The 17,100-nt window shown below is 30.4% G+C and overlaps 2 protein-coding genes across 3 annotated transcripts; one reads left to right on the top strand and one right to left on the bottom strand.

The window, feature by feature from the left end:
• Positions 1 to 8,881: 8,881 nt before the first annotated feature.
• Positions 8,882 to 11,365, top strand: LOC129312715 (fatty acyl-CoA reductase 2, chloroplastic-like). Its single transcript, XM_054955392.1, has 5 exons — positions 8,882 to 9,059; positions 9,235 to 9,396; positions 9,837 to 9,918; positions 10,232 to 10,635; positions 11,089 to 11,365. Exons 1-5 carry the CDS (start codon positions 8,905 to 8,907, stop codon positions 11,237 to 11,239), a joined length of 954 nt encoding a protein of 317 aa, XP_054811367.1. The 5' UTR covers positions 8,882 to 8,904; the 3' UTR covers positions 11,240 to 11,365.
• Positions 11,366 to 12,269: 904 nt separating this feature from the next.
• Positions 12,270 to 16,588, bottom strand: LOC129312431 (fatty acyl-CoA reductase 2, chloroplastic-like). Of its 2 annotated transcripts, XR_008593559.1 has the most exons (10): positions 16,229 to 16,588; positions 16,016 to 16,119; positions 15,215 to 15,414; positions 14,172 to 14,272; positions 13,851 to 14,064; positions 13,532 to 13,693; positions 13,312 to 13,393; positions 13,066 to 13,205; positions 12,808 to 12,967; positions 12,542 to 12,680 (listed from the first exon to the last, which is right to left on the bottom strand). XR_008593559.1 is itself a non-coding variant. In XM_054955055.1 (9 exons), exons 1-9 carry the CDS (start codon positions 16,509 to 16,511, stop codon positions 12,524 to 12,526), a joined length of 1,701 nt encoding a protein of 566 aa, XP_054811030.1. In that variant the 5' UTR covers positions 16,512 to 16,588; the 3' UTR covers positions 12,270 to 12,523. The 2 variants fall into 2 exon arrangements, 1 of the variants encoding a protein (XP_054811030.1); XM_054955055.1 differs by having other exon boundaries at positions 12,270 to 12,680; positions 12,808 to 13,205.
• Positions 16,589 to 17,100: the final 512 nt, after the last annotated feature.

The raw sequence follows: 17,100 nt of genomic DNA, 5'->3' as shown, positions 1-17,100 counted from the left end.
TCTGTTAAGTCCTCAAAATTTTAAATTTTTACTTAACATTTGGTATTTGAAATTTCAATGCTTTTAGTTAGTAAATTTATTACTTTAATTTACATGTAGATAATATGTTTTCTTTAAAGCATGATACGATAAAGCAATTTTCAGTTCACTCAATTTATGGCTATGAGTAAAATTTACAGATTTATTAAGTTTATTATATTGAAGTATTATCTCTTCAATTAGTTTGTTTAATTGTTTTGAATTTACTATTTTACTCTTTTAAATTTTATTATTTGGGGATGCTATTCACTGAAAAAAAAAATCTTTTGGTCTCAGATTCACTAAGATGACGCTGGACCTCCTGCCGATCATTAAAGGGGCTTACGATTGTGCTGGGTAAATATTTTATCTTTGAAAACGCCTTTTTTTTAACAATTAAATTTTTAATTATGTGTTTTATTTTAAATTTATGTTTAGGTGCTCTACGTTAGTTATAGTTAGGGTCCTACTTTTATTTTATTATGCTGACTGACTTTGAGTGGGAGTGTATCTCTGAACTATTGAATGTATATGGTAATAATTTTTGTTTTAGAGATTTAGGGAGATCCTAATTATAGTGAAGATTCTGTCAAAATTTCTAAAAACATATTAAAGCTTTCACTATAATGAATGTTATTGAGGGTGTCATGACTTCAATATAAAATTTAAGTATTTTTTGGAATTCAAAAGTTTTCTTGATTTGAGACTTAAAAGATGCATGATATAATTTACATCTCATTATAGTCACCCTTTATTTTGGGGCATGACAATAGATGACCAATTACTTAAGTAACCAAAGTACTTATCACTTACACTAATTTTAATTAGTTTTAAAATAATTTATATAAAATAAGTTGTTCACATTTTTAGTATCCACGGGAAGTACATATTCTAAAATAACTTATATGAAAATAAACAAATTGTTATTTATATTTTTAATAAGTAATGGTAATGAATAAAAAAATTTAAAATAAAGCAAATTGCTTATATAGCACGGAAGAAAGAAACACTAAAACAAAAACTCTTTAATTTTTAATTTGCAGGCGTCTAATGTATTGACTAAAATAAATTATTTTATATATTTTAGCATACTTCACAACAAATTCTAAAATTTAAAAAATTATTTATATTTTTCTAAACAGTTTTTTGCTTACTTCTTTTTTTATTGCTAACAAGTATTCTTCTATTAAAGAAAATTCTATTCGAGATATAATTTAATACAAAATGCGGACATCTCTTTCAAATCTCAACAGGATTTGTGTTGTTTATTTCTATCTTCCAATAACTAAAACACTTTTTATATCAGACTAGGAATAAAAAATAGTTAATTGAAATCACTAAAAAAATTAGAATATAAAGTTATTTTTAATTGTCTTTTTTCAAAAATAATTTATTAAAAGTTTAACGTCCTAATCTTCTTCCCTCCATTTCTCTTGAATAGGATGGATTAACATGTATGTGCATCGCACAAGGATAAAAATATAGTTAATTAATAAAAATTGAAGATATTAAATTATTGAAATGTTATCATGAATATATCGTGTTCATTATATACAATTAAAATATTTTTCATTATTGAAATAATTAATGAAAGGTCTCTCCTAAATTTTAAAAAAATGTAGTTAGTAGTGAATTTATAGTTAATTATTTGTGAATTTATAAAATATTTATTATGAATGGATAAATAATTTCATGACTATATATATATATATCATCATCATCATCATCATATGTGAATTTAAGAACAATTATTTGTAAATTTTAAAAAAGTTACTTATGAATTTATAAAAATTTCATTACGAATGGATATTCAAAAAATCTGAGAGAATCCTTAAGTCATTAGTATTCGCAACTAATATTTCATATATTCAAATTACAAGTAATATTTATTAAATTCATAATTAACTATCCTTAAATCACAAGTTAGATGCATAAATTCATGATACTATTTATTCATTTAGAACTAGATTTTCATAAATTCATTAGGAACCTTCCTAAAATTTATAAATGGCTATTCTTAAATTCGTAAGTGACAATACATAAATTTATAGAGCTATCTACCTGTTTACAATTGATCATTCATTGACTCACATACAAAGTAATCCTGTTTAAATTCACAACTCACTTTTTTAAAATTGATCACAAATCTTTAATAATTATTTATTTTTTAATTGCGAATAAAATCATGGTCCTTCCATAATATTTTAATAATTTAATTTTTTTAGCTTTACAAGCTCTGTAATTATTATTTTTATATCTTCTTTTAATTGAACTTGCTATGTTCCATCCATGAAAATAAATGAAATCAGTTTAAACTGAATTTTATATTTTGTTTTTGTTTTCAACATATCAGTTTTGAGATTATCAGCTTCTCAAGAATCATATAATGTGGATCATTTTTAGAAAGAGAGAACACACCCTTCCGTTAAAAAATATAATACATTTTTTAAAATTAAATATTTAAAAATATAAGGTATTTTTAATATTTTGACATATAGTTAATGATTTTTTCTTAAAAGTATTCCTAATAAATAAACCACTCAACTATTCATCTTTAAATTAAATGAGATACTCTATTAAATATAAAGGGGCAAATATGAAAAATGTGATATTAGTTTAAAAATAATTAACTAATTTATTAGAAGGTACAATTCAATTAAAAATACATTATATTTTGAATGGAAGAGTATTGCATTTAAATTGTTTCTATTCATCATTAAAACATTTAAAGACAAGACAACTTTTTTTTTTTAAAAAAAAAGGCTTCTTACAAACTCCTCATTGGTTGCACTTGCTATGAACCAGTGGTTCTCTCACTACTACAGAAAAGGGAATAGTTAACGCCTTATAATTGATGCTTATTTAAAAAAAATGATAAATAAAAAAGGTAAAGAATACTTGATGACTGTTCTAAAAAAAGCGTCAAATATTTAAACACATACTTGACGGTTATTTTTAAAAATAGTCAAATATATATGACACTTGTTTTAAAATAATCATAAAATAAATATGAAATTTACATGTCAGTTTTGGATAAACAAATATCAAATTAATAATTAAAAAAAATAAAATTATACACATATTTGACACTTATTTTAAAATAACTATCAAGTATGTGTAGTATATACTTGACAGTTATTGCAAAACAACCGTTAAGTATGTAATACTTGATGATTATTTTGAAATAACCATCAAGTATTTTCATTTAAATTCTTCTTCAAAAATTGTTCGTCTTCGAAAACAGACTTAAAGCTATCGAAATCCATTTTTCATCACTCCAACTATCAAAAAACACATTTTTGGTCTCGATTCTTTAAGGGTTTTGAATTCTCGGCCTCCATCATTCTCATGGGTGCTCATGTGTGTGGATTCTTGGCCTCTATTATTCTCCAATACACTCACCTCTCTATTTTACTGCATATTCAGCTTTCCATCTTCATGTTGAGGTTGATTCTTGCTTTTTCCAATCATTAATCTTCATTTTGAATATATGGCTTGTTAATTTTGATTTTCATATACAATAAATATTTTTTGTATTAATTATTTTGATCTGCATTATTATTCTTGTTAGTGGGTATTTGAAATTTTGAGTTTTGGGTAATTAATTATTGGATTAATGGATTATCCAATTGTTCTGCTGGTATAAAGAGATTCATTAAGCATATAAAAAAAGTATACCCTCTAATTACCTTGTTTGCTCTATTGGTACACACATTTTTGATACAAAAAATGATTCATGCAAGTTTGACTTTAAAAATAAAAACTTTATTTTTACTGATGATTTTCTTACATGTTTAAAATTGGATTTAAAAGGGACTTATTATAGAACACTGGTTGCTAACGGTAATTTCGTTAGCCCTTGGTGCGCCATGATTATGACTAGCTATTTTGACTTTTGTGAGCACTGCACTCACGTTTGTTATTCATGGGTTTCATACTTGCATTTGATTTTGTGACTTTGAGTCGTGTTTGGTTAGCATAACCCTTGTGGACTATGCGTCTACATTTGTTTCGTAGTTCAAGCGGCGTTTGGTTACTTACCCTTATAGACTGTGTGTCAACGTTTGTTATTTATTCTAATAAGTCCTTATAATTATGAGTTTTTAATTATTCGATGGATCTATTTTCATTGATTTTGATTAATCACATATTTATAATAATTTAATGCAATTATTTACTTTATTGAAATTATATGATAATGACATTTGATATGATATTTTAATAAATCAAGAATTTATTTAAAGTTATATAAAGTTCTTTTATGACAAAGTTTATTAAATATTTGTTTGTGAAAGTTGTTATTTTTAGCACATAATCATGTTAAACTTTCTTTTTATACATATTTAATTATTTATTGTTGGAATGCTATTCACTAGAAATTTATTTTGGTCTCAAATTTATTATCTGATGCTGAACCTATTGCTGACCTTTGAGGGGCATACAACTGTTCCGAGTAGAATTTTGTTTAGCACTATCCTCCTTCAATGTAAATATTTGAATTCATGTATTTTGTTTTGGAAGTAAGGTTAGATGCTCCACATAGCATATAACTAGAATTTTATTTTGATATATGTTATTGCTGGCTAGAAGAAGTTGAGGTCCTGATTGATATTATATTTTTTGTAAAATAGAGTGTTGTAGAATTTTTTGAAAGATTCTACTTATTGGGGAGGTTCTATTGAAATTTTAACGAAAATATTGAAACTTTTATTATAATAATTTTTATTAAGTATATCATAATTTTTATTACAAATTTAACTATACTTTAAAAATAGAAAGATTTCTCAATTTAGGACTTAAAGAATATGTGATAAAATTCACATTCTATGTCAGTAACCCTTTATTTTCGGACGTGACAAAGGTGAATATCAGGAAAAGAGTTTATTATCAGGATAGAATCTGAAAATAATATTACGTATTAAATATGATCTGTACTCCCTTCATTTTTGAATATTAGGGAAAAATTATTAACTCATGAAAGTTGGTTAAGTGCAGTAATAATGTATGAAAATAAAAAACACCATTGGCTGATCAAACAAGTATGCATTTGTAATAACTCAAGAATTTAAATAAGATTAAAATTTATAATTAAATATTTTGATTGCATTATTGTTTTATTTTAGAGTAGATTCATTAAAAAAAAAAACAAGAACGATGGTTTAGTGATATCTATTATTGGGTGTTTAAGTCTAGATTCTAAGTTTGAATTCGGTGGTGTAAGATAGGGATTTATTTTATTTTACTTTTGTCTTGATTTGGCTAAAATTACTATAGTGCCCTCTTAGTATTAAAAAAAAACACATTAAATTAAATAAAAAGGCAAAAGAGAAACCAACACGCATGCTCCTCTGCCCAAAAATCTCTGCTTTTCGAGTTCTCCAGACCTATAGAGAGAGTTTGAGAAGGGAAAAATAGATTCTTTGTTCCTCTTCTCGATTCCTTCGAACCATTTGCAGACCATCACCGTGAATCTGTTGTTGTCAGAGTCTGAACCATGAGTTTGCCCTCTCCCCTACATTGCGTCAGTCCCTCTTCCCCTCTTCTGTCACACAATGACAACACCCCAATCTCCTCTCTACTGTTACGTTGCTCGATGCTCAGATTATTCCTCTTCCTGGTTCAGCGTCATTGGATCTGCTGGTTCATGAGCTTCGCCTGCAGCTGCCGTGAAGCCTTACCGTGAGTTCTTCCCCTGTTTGCTATTTGTTTGCTGTTCATCTGCGTCCCTGTTCGTTCTTCTTCTATTTCTGTTTTGTCTTGCTGAAAGTCATTCTCCCCTTTCGTCCAAGCTGCTGTGGGTTAGTGTAAGAGGTTCCTTTCTTCTTCCCCTGTTCAACGCGGCAAATTCATCCTTCCTCCTTTCCTGTTCTACCGTAATCGATTGAAGGTGTAGAGCTTCAAATCCCCTACCTCTTTGCTGTTTTGTCTGTGTGATATTTGGCTTGGCTGTGATGTTTATTTTTGCTGTTGTTATGCATGATAGAAGGGAATACATGAGTTTAACTAAACTAAACTTGAATTTAAGAGCATGATTGTCGATAGATAATTTCTCTTATGTAGATTATTGTAGAAGAAGAATTAGATTTAACTTTCTTTGATCTCAATTGGCTTGCGTGAAGGGAAAAAAAATTGGGAAGCTTGGAAATTTAGATATTAATGAAATTTTTAAGAAAATGAGGAAGCTTGTATTATAGTTGGACATGAAGGCATGGAAGGTCTTTGACAAAATGTTTGATAGAAAGAACTTTGCTTGATTTTGTAGTTTATAAAATTTCATTAATTTTTATAAGAAGTATGTTTGGTTTAGGTACTATTTAATTGCGAATTAACTTGAGTATTATCTAGAAATTAGATAATTATGGAGATAATGTGTAATTAATGGATTTTTTTTTTTTTAGCTATATGGTTGTTGATTAATGGTTGAGTAAGAGATTTGATTGCTAAAAAGCTCAATTGAGTGATTGAAAATGATACACACTAGGCGTTTGACAAAAGGCTAAGGAAGAGATTGAATTTTAATTGAGTAATTAGCTATTTTTACTTTATGTGTAAATATTGGTTCTGAGGCTTTAAATTTATTATAGTTAAATATTTGTTATGTTAATTTGGAATAAAGTGTTATTGAACTTATTGAATGTCTATTAAGACCCTATTATATTTTATAGGATGTCTAGAGAAAGGGGATCTTGATAAAAGTGATAGGGAGTAAGTTATAAATTCTAGGGAGTATTTCAGGTAAGTAGATAGCTTCCCAACTGATATTTCATTAAAATCTTTTTTATTCAAATATTACATTTTTATGCAAATTCTTTTTACGACAACAATGTGATTATTGGATATTTGTTGATTAACATTTCTTTATTTTGAGAAATTAGCTTTACCAAATTTAAAATGTTATTTGATCAATTAAGTCAAGTTTGAACTTTGATTATGAGATTTTTATTTTATCAAATATTGGATTGATATAGAGAATGATTCATGCGAGTTTGACGTTGAAATTTTTTTTATTCAATAAATGCAAGCATGAGCATCGGATATGAAATTTGATTCTAGCAAGTTTTAATGCTTAAAAGTGTTCATGCGAGTTTAAATTTGAGAATGAGAATTGTATCTTGAAAGTAATGATTTTCTCACATGTTTGAAAATGATTTTAAAAAGGGACTTTATATGGAACACTGGTTGCTAATGGCAGTTCCGTTAGCCCTTGGCGCACCATGGTACACTTAGCTAGCAGGGTGTTTATAGGAGGTGCTAGCCTCGTGCGATGGCCAATACACGTGGACTGGAGGGATGATTGTTCGTGAGCATCGTACTCATGTTTGTTTCGTGTCTTTGGCCACGTTTGGTTTGTATTACTCTCATGGATTATGTGTCCACGTCTGTTTTGTGGGTTCGACTGCGTTTGGTTACGTACCCTTGTGAATTGTGTGTTCACGTTTGTTTTGTGGCATAAGCCACATTTGGTCATTTACCCTCGTGAATTTTGTGTTCACGTTTGTTACTTGTTCTGATAAATCTCTATAATTATGAGTTTTTAATTATTTGATGGACCTGTTTTTCATTGATTTTGATTAATGGCATATTTATAATTATTTAATGCAATTATTTGCTTTATTAAAATTACATGATAATGAAGTTTGATATGGTATTTTAATGAATCAAGAGTTTATTTAAAGATACATAAAGTTTTTTTATGACGAAGTTTATTAAATATTTGTTTGCAAAAATTATTATTTTTAGCACACATATTTATGTTAAAATTTATTTTTATACATATTTAATTATTTATTGTTGGGATGCTATTAACTAGAAATTTATTTTGATCTTAGATTTATTATTTGAAGCTGATCCTGTTGCTGACCTCTAAGGGGCATACAATTGTTCTGGGTGGAATTTTGTTAGTACTATTTTCCTTTTTATGCAAATATTTGAATTCATGTATTTTATTTTGAAGTAAGGTTAGATGCTCCACGTAGCCTATAACTAGAATTCTATTTTGATATATGTTATCTGCTAGCTGGAAGAAGTTAATCTCTTGATTGATATTATATTTTGTGTAAGATAGTGTGTTGTAGAATTTTCAAAAGATCCTATTTACTGAGATGGTTCTGCTCAAATTTTTACAAAAATATTGAAACTTTTATTAAAATGATTTTTTTATGTCATAATTTTTAATACAAATTCAATTATGTTTTAAAAATAGAAAGATTTTTTAATTTAGGGCTTAAGGAATGTGTAATGGAGCTCATATCTTGTATCGGTCACTTTTTAATTTTGGGGTGTGACAGTATTAATGTTTTGTCACGTGAATGAAAACTTTGATTTATGAGAGATAATTAGGAAAGTTGTGATAAATGCTGATTGATATGTGTAATTTTGTTTATAAAAAAAACAAAATATCATGTGATAGTTTCTCTATATTCAGAAATGAACTACGAAGTATAATTAATTAGTCATCCTACCTGACTGTAAAGCATCTTCTGATCATTCAGACGTGGTTGTCTTTGACTTTATCTTAATAATACAACCAACCATGTTGCCATTTTTTAATCAGAAGATTAAAGTCAATTCATCCCTTAAACTCTTCTAGCAAGTGCGTGCGTGCGTGCGTGCGTGCATGCGTGTATTTACAATAAGCTTTCTGCTTTGACATTCATTTTCAGGTACGACGCGGCTTTGAACACAAATACCAAAGGACCTTCTCGTCTTCTAAACTTTGCAAAGAAATGCAAGAATCTTCGTCTTTTCCTTCACATATCAATAGGCCTCTATATATATTACTAGAACACAATATAACATCTGTTTCATTTTATAATCGTAGAGAAATTTACTTAAAGACTATATATGCGATATTCAGCTTCTGTTGGTGATGGAGAAAGACACGGGATGATAATGGAGAAGCCACTTTACATTGGACAAGGAAGAGCTAGGGCAATCACAGAACATGATATAAATTCTGAAATAAAGTTGGCATCAGAAATGACGAATTCTGTGAAACGGAGTCAAGCTACTCAGAAGATGAAAGAGTTAGGCATTGAGAGGTACGTACGTCGTTCAAAACATTACACTTTACATAAGTCTCTTTGAAATGAAATAATTAATAGAGAAAGGAATAAGTTTTTCTTATGGTCTATTCTAGTCGTGATTAATACAGCAATAAGATTTTCAATTAAGTTCTCTTGCTTTTAGAAGTGTACGTAATGCATGTATGAACAGGGCAAAGATGTATGGATGGCCAAACACGTACTCATTCACAAAGGCAATGGGAGAGATGTTAATAAATAACTTCAGAGATGGCGTGCCAGTGGTCATACTTCGTCCTTCTGTGGTTGAAAGCTCTTACAGAGAGCCATTTCCTGGTTGGATTCAGGGATACAGGTGCTAGCCTATCATATATGCCTTGCCATTTTCTCATATCAGGGTTTCACCATTTATTATTTATTAAATACAATAATCAAATTTCGTCTTAGAAAAATTTTGAAGTTGTTTAATGTATAAGAGAACCTGTTGGTCAAAAAAATGTATAAGAGAACCTCGTATGATTTCAGCAGAAGACTTTTCCTGCCAAATTTTATGTATGTTACTTATTTAATTTTTAATAAAATTTGGAACAAAAATACAAGGAATTAAGTTGTCATATTTTGATCAAAACATATCGATGACAGATGAATTCACACTCTTTATAACAATGATCAACAAATTAATTTCAAGCCCAACGACAAGCATAAATTGATTAATCACAATAATCATCTTCTACTATTTTCTTCTTCTCTCTGTGCTCCATTCCATCACATGTCCACTTTTTCATCATGAAACAGAGTTCTTGAGCCATTGATATTTAATTATGGGAAGGGTAATCTCCCAGGATTACTTGGAGACCCCCAAACTGTTGTAGATTTGGTAAGTTCTCTCAAATCCTTTGGCTATTGAGTGTTGAATCATTTATATACTCTTTAAAAACCAAGCTTTGAATTACCAACGGAGCTTGAGTTTAGTAAAAGAAACTAGTCCTTTACAACGTGGTGAACCAATGTTAAAATCTTTGCTAATAGAGATACTCACATTTAGTACTCGACAATGACTCAAATAGGATTGGCTTCAATGGAGAGATAACCATAGGAAACCCAAAAAAAAAAAAAAAAAAAGAAAAACTAAGCTTGAATTTTATACTTTTTTTATGTTAGGTATTAATTGTCTATGGCATGTGTTGCAGATTCCAGTGGATATGGTTGCCAATGCCACAATGGCTGCAATTGCAAGACATGGAGCTGCTGCAACACCAGAATTAAACGTGTACCATATTGGATCTTCTTCTGAAAACCCTATTTTATTAGGAGACATTTTTTACTATGCTTGTGGCCATTTTAACTCGTTTCCATTGCCAAACTCAAATAATGGAAATAATCCAACTTGCATTAAGAGCATGAACTTCTTCAGCTCCTTGGATGATTTCTCTTCTTTTTCAATGGAAATGGCAAGGCAAAGTGGATTATTGTTGGATTCTACAAACCTTGAATCTAACCTCCATAGAATCCTTCAAAACAAGTCCATAAAGAAAACAGAGATTTTTATTCACATGGCTAATCTCTATCGGCCATATACATTTTATAAAGTAAGGTAATTATATTCTCATAACTCTTAAGTAACCATGCATGATGGTGTTTTGTCATAGTACATATATAGCTAACTCGACTTAATAAGATACGACTTGATGGCATTTTTGTTGTATTAGTGATTGATTTTTCAAAGATAAATCTCTTTTTGAAATAATTTCTAACTCAACTCCAAACAAGCGTACAAATTTTAGATGCAATCTCATCTGAGAATGAAAAAAAAAAAAAATGATTGACTTGCTTACCAGTTTCTTTCTAATATAATTAGACTTGATCTGTATAAGCATTTCTTTGAATTACTTTTTTGATTAATTATTTTCCCCACATGTTCATAAACATTTTTTATTCTCAATTTACAGAGGAATATGTATTGAGTATGTGGGGTACTATATATACTTTTGTAGATATATAACTTGCGGCATTGAACATGGAGTGTGGTGTTTGGATTTTTGGCTAGGTTTAACAATGGCAATACACAGAGGTTACATGGAGGAATGTCTGGCGAAGAGATGAAGAACTTTGGATTTGATGTGGAAAGAATGAATTGGGAGCAATACATATCCAACATTCACATCCCAGGTGTGAGGAAACACCTCCTCAAGTGTTGAATTCTTGAAGCGGAGGACTCAATAATAGCGATTCAATCAGCAGATATATGATATTAATTAATTACTATTAAGTTTTTAATTATGCACATTTCGATGTTCATGTAAGAGGATGATATAGAAGAAACATGGGAAAACTAATCTACCAATCCTTACCGTTATACCACATTTTTAATCAGACCCTTTGAATTTTTTTTTCCCTTTTAATTGAATCCTTGAGGTTATCTCCGTTGGATGTGTTGGTCATTCTCCTTCCAAAACATTATACTATCATCATAAGAAATAAATTAGAATAAAGTGATGCTCTCTTCAACTCTGTTTTTAGGACCCAAAACAGAGGTTGATAAAGTATGAAGCTAGATGTAATTGAAATATTGTAATGAAAAAAATTAATTCTCCTGCATTGAATGATGCAATTGTGGAGAAAATATGTGAGGGGATTTCGATGATATTCATGTCTTGTTTCACCTTCTTAACTGTGACTGGAATGCTCTCCTTCAAATTCATATTATTTATCTTCAGTTCCATTTCTTAACTATGATTCCATGATTATGAGCACGTGTTTCAAAAAACAAAAAAACAAAAATCGTTACTGATATCAAGGCCACTATGACGATGCTTTAAATCCATCATTCATTATTCAACAATGTATCAGTATGAACTATTATCAAGAATTCCTCCTAAGTTTGTAATGTTGAATTTTTTTTTTATCTAAACTAGGAATTATATGAAAAATTTAGACGGTCATAATTATTGGCGAGCGGTTAGAGAAGACTCAGTCAGGAATTATCCTTTTTTTTTTTTTTCAAAACATTGGCAGAAACATTCCTATAACAAATATTATATTATACAAACACTCTCTATTAACCAGAAGTTTTTATTTTTTCGCTGAAATTAAACAAATCTGAAGTTGATTCTTGAAAATAGAAAGAAGATCTGTGTATTTTTCTTTGTTCTTTTTAATGGGAGTTGTCCAATGCTTGTAAATCAATCACATGTACATGTAGTACTCTAAATAAATATCAAATATGAATTTAAAAAAAAATCAACGACTTTAAATTAATGTTCAACAAGTTTTTCACTAACTTCACAGAACTATAAATAATCCTCAAAGCTCTGGAGAAGTTTGGCAGAGTTTCAGAACACCTATTCACCTTCATCTCCAGGTGATATTTCACCAATAAATAAGAGAACATTTTTTTTTTGGTGGACGTTTATTTTTACATTTAGTTCGAGGAAATTAACAAAGCCAGAAACTAGCTAATAGAAGAATACCGACTTTAGATACTACTTATTGCTCTTCAAAACATGCTTTCTCAGTCCTGGAATGTGAATGCTGCAGATGTACTCCTCCCAATTTATGCCCCCTAGATCAAACCAAAACTCTCTGATCTCTTCCATGGACATCTCTTCCATTAACTTTTGTGCATTCCCAATGTCAAACCTTGCAAAGAACATCAAATCCTATGTTAATTTGTATGTAATATAGTGCCAATGAAAAAAAAAAAATGATACACATATATAGTACTGTGTTTGTCTATCCATGTGTGTGCATATTTTCTTTCTCTTACCTTCCTTTATAGAATGTGTAGGGTTCATAGGCTCTAGCCATTTGAATAAAATGGCGTGCTCTTTTATTACATTGAAGTATGAGTTTAGTATAGCGGTTAGGTTCAAGAGAGATTGGCTCCATCAGACCACTTTTCTTTTCCATTTCTGATGATATGAAAGCTGAAAAAGCATCAATGGACTCAAAAAACTTCATTTTGGAGATGCTAATATCATTCCCTTTTGGGTCAGAAAGTGGACAACATTTGAAATGCTTGTACCAATAATCAACCATATCTCCAAATGAAATTGGATTTATCATTGATGATCCAAAGTGGTACACAGTTAGGTCAAGATTGCCAGAATTCGCATGCTTTGCCATTACAGCTATTGCAGCATTCACTACCATATCAACTGGAACCTGTGAAAATTAAAAAGGAAATCACACACACACAGAGATATATGTACATACTGTGTTTGATATCAGAATTAAAACAGTCTGCTATCTAGTTGAATGTACTTATTACCATGTCCAAAATTGCTTTTGGGTCTGCAACCTTTCCTGGAAGCTTGCCCTTTCCATAGGATAAAATAAATGGATCAAACATTCTGAGTTTTTGACACAAAAATAAGCACAAGTTAATGAGATGGAAATAATATATATTGTAAAATTTCATGGGATTTGTATTATGATATATATATATATATATATGTAAAACACGTGTGTGTATGTGTGTGTAGCAGTACCTATTTCCTTCTATCCATCCAGGGAAAGGTTCTTTGTAGGTACTGCCAATCACAGTTGGACGAACAATAGCAATTGGTATATCACTTTTCAAGCTCGTGATCATCATCTCACCCATTGCTTTCGTAAACGAATAAGTGTTTGGCCATCCATGAATTTTGGCCCTACAAAAACAACAGCGTTCATTTTGATTAAACGATGCATGCATATGACTAATTGATTCGCTAGGCCAATTATTTCCATACATTATTGGACAAAAAATCTGAAAAAGGAGTTATATTATTTCTGATGAGCTTCTGCTTAAGCATATACTGTACGTACCTCTCAAGACCAAGTATCTTCATCTCTTGAGCTGCTTCGTTATCATTAACAAGATCCATTGGATTTGTTGCCAACCTCATTTCATTATCAATATCAAGCCTGGGAACAGATTTTTGGTTTTTTGAGATATTATTCCTCTTCCAAGAAACATTATTCTCTCCCATACATAATGGTCTTTCTTGTATTATTTTCTCTTCTCCATCACTGACATAAGCTGTAGGAAGTACACACATTGTTTATTATATTAGACAAATCAGTTTACAATATGAGTACTATAGAGTGTACGTAGAGCTTGATAATTAAACAAATAGACAAACCTACCTGTTGATATGTGAAGGAAAAGGCAGATATTATTGCAAGTCCTTGCAAAGTTCAGGAGATGAGATGGCCCTTTTGTGTTGCTGTTGAGAGCAACATCATACCTAAAATAGATTTTCCAAGAAGAAGCTTGGATTTAAGGGTGGATTTAATTTTTGTTTCCAATTATAATATTTTTCTTATATATTTAAAAAAGATGTTGTTGACCTCTTTTTTCGGGCCCAAAGTGAATGCAAAATAATATTGTATATTTACATAATTTTGTGAGTTTTTTTGTCATAATATTTGTGGGTATTTTATTAATTTTGAATAGTTAGACTAAGCAAATATAAATATTAATGTCATGTTTATGCAAAAAATATTCTATTAGAAATGGAACTAGAAATGGATTCATCTGCATGTTTGGTAGTCTAGATTTATGATTCCAACTAACTCACTTCCATTAATAAGTCCAATTGTCTTTCCTTACATAAGTCCAATGAAATTGTCTTTCCTTGATTGAATTGAGCGTCGTGACATTTTTTTCTCCCATTTAATACATGTTAGGACCATATTGCTTTTGCCAAAAGCAATTTCTGACCATTTTGCCCTTGCCTCTCTCCTTCCCCTCTCCTCTCTTGCCCCTGCTCCCTCACTCCCCCTTCAAATTTGAAATTTCTCTCTCTGGCAGCTCCCTCATCCAAATCTCTCTCTCCTTTATCTCTTTCCTCCTACACCCTCTCTCCCCTCTACTCTCCTTCCTCTCTCTGTCTCTCTCGCCTATCTTAATTTTCTCTCTCCTCCTCTTTCAATTTGATGCTTCATTTTTCTATTCTAAATTAATCTTTTGAAAACTCTTCCATCATACCAAGAGCCCTAGAGATTAGAGGTTATTGCAACAAGACTAATACATCAAGCAAGGACATGGCTTTGGTACATATTCTTTATTTGTTAATGTGGTGCAAGCTTTTCTTATTTGGATATGTAGTTTATATGAGATTTAAATTATCAAATAACAACTACCTTAAAAAATAACAAATTGTTGTGCTTATATATTCTTTACGTACCTGTCATCAAATTTGGTGCTGGCTGCTGAATTTACAAGGACATTCACTTTCGTTGCAATTTCATTGGCTGTGAAAGGGTCCATCCCAAGATCAGATTCACAAACACACCCAGGCACTGCCACTAGCTTGCTCATCACCAAGGCCTTGTAGTTTTTTCCGTACACTTCTTCAAGGCTCTTCAACAGTTCAGAGTCTATGATCTGTGTATGCAATTTATTTTATTATTAATGAGATTTATGAATACTACAATTTATTTTTCAAATTCCCCATAATACACAAATTCATATCTATTTAGTTCATTTCAATATCTGTAGTATAAAGGGCATCCAGCAAATAAATGAAACTTTAAAAACTCAGTTCCCATTCTTTACATGTTCTTTGACATCAACATGCAATATAAAATGTAAATATATGGCAAGTTATGATGCTCACAATAAAATGGAACAAGATGACTCTTTTCTCAAATTTCATGAAATTTATAGGGGGCTCACTTAAATCAGTATAAAATTTATATCAGAAGCCACAATTTACAAGTTATAAACAGTGCATGGAAAATGTCTAATTACGTGAACTATGTTCGAACAAGTATAAATAAATCTGTACCTATATATTCATCAAAACTCATTAAGAATATTTTTCCAAAGCAGAGACCTCGAGGTCTAGTTTTGGAATAGATTTACTAGAGGACTAATGTTTTGAAAAACTTGGACTCTATATATCTCATTTCTCTTTATAAGAGATCTCTCTATAAGATAAGGATGATGGGAAGAAGTTTGATGCAAAGATGTCTTATTATATTACCTCAGTTTTTAATCTGTTTAACGCTGCGTCCTTGTCTTTTGCTCTGATCAAGACAAAAATTTGGCCTATATCAGGTGCTGTTCTCAACATCTTCTCAAGAAAAACTGCAACAATGAAGATAAGTTTTTAGAGAAACATAATCATCAATAAAGTAAACCTTTATTTCAATCTATTATCAATAAATTTAACCTTATCCACAAAGCAAGTGCATACCTTTTCCTAGAAAACCAGTAGCACCAGTTATAAGATAATTCTTTCCCTGAAGAAACCTGGCAATACCAATTCCATGGCCATGTTTCTTCCTTTCTGAGTCACTTTCTCTTTTTGGACTGTAAACAACACTACTGTTAATGTTCTTAGGCTTCGTCTTGTTATCAGAAAGATAATTTTTCATATGGCTTCGTTTCTTGCTATTGATGGTTTTGGGAGATCCATAATGAATTGTTTGAGGTTTCAACAACGGAAAGGAAAAGCTAATATTGAGAGAAGAAAGCATTGCTTCAATAGCCAAGAGACTGATCAGTCAGGGATAGATAGATCGGTGCTCAAAGGGTTTGGCTTCTGGGCTGATTCATTTGCATGAGCTTGTGAGTGAGGACGCTGGACCAGCCTCACTTAAATAGGAAACTATTAGCTATAGGGGTCCCATAGAAGAGAAAGTTAGGTGAGATCTTATTAAATATCATTGGAGTGATGAGTCTATGATCTCTAATTAGAGTTCTCCTGAATAGGCTGTGTCCGGTTCGTAATCATCATTAATAAAGAGCGTTGTAATGAAATCCAAGATCCACATGAGAAGTGATCATGTTTTAGAAGAATCCAATTTGGTTTAATTTAGTACGGTTTGAACACTCCTTGCTCATGTCTTAATGGGAATTAACCATTAGGAGAAAACTCTTGTAGCACGTCCCAGTGGGATTCTTCGTTCTACTTTAATATTGAGGTTTGGAGGGAAGAAATAAAAAAATGATCAAAATATTTTTTTCATATTAATAATCAATTTTGTAAAGTCATGTCCTTAATTTCTTTTCTGGTCAGAATCATCTAGATTTCATGTTGTTGTAAGAAAGCTTGTAAAATAGACT

Source organism: Prosopis cineraria, unplaced genomic scaffold (genome assembly GCF_029017545.1).
Source record: "Prosopis cineraria cultivar Desert tree isolate PC_DT_omini unplaced genomic scaffold, ASM2901754v1 PC6, whole genome shotgun sequence".
Lineage (NCBI taxonomy): Eukaryota > Viridiplantae > Streptophyta > Magnoliopsida > Fabales > Fabaceae > Prosopis > Prosopis cineraria.
The sequence above is the reverse complement of the archived record's forward strand: the minus strand, read 5'-3'. Positions and strand labels throughout refer to the sequence as shown.

Coding starts and splice junctions, on each gene's coding strand:
- LOC129312431 (XM_054955055.1), bottom strand. CDS start 16,511: ATGCTTTCTTCTCTCAATATTAGCTTTTCCTTTCCGTTGTTGAAACCT. Junction 16,120..16,228: donor TACTGGTTTTCTAGGAAAAG/GTATGCACTTGC, acceptor TCATTGTTGCAG/TTTTTCTTGAGAAGATGTTG. Junction 13,394..13,531: donor GGATGGATAGAAGGAAATAG/GTACTGCTACAC, acceptor TCAAAAACTCAG/AATGTTTGATCCATTTATTT.
- LOC129312715 (XM_054955392.1), top strand. CDS start 8,905: ATGATAATGGAGAAGCCACTTTACATTGGACAAGGAAGAGCTAGGGCA. Junction 9,397..9,836: donor GGTTGGATTCAGGGATACAG/GTGCTAGCCTAT, acceptor ATCATGAAACAG/AGTTCTTGAGCCATTGATAT. Junction 10,636..11,088: donor TATACATTTTATAAAGTAAG/GTAATTATATTC, acceptor ATTTTTGGCTAG/GTTTAACAATGGCAATACAC.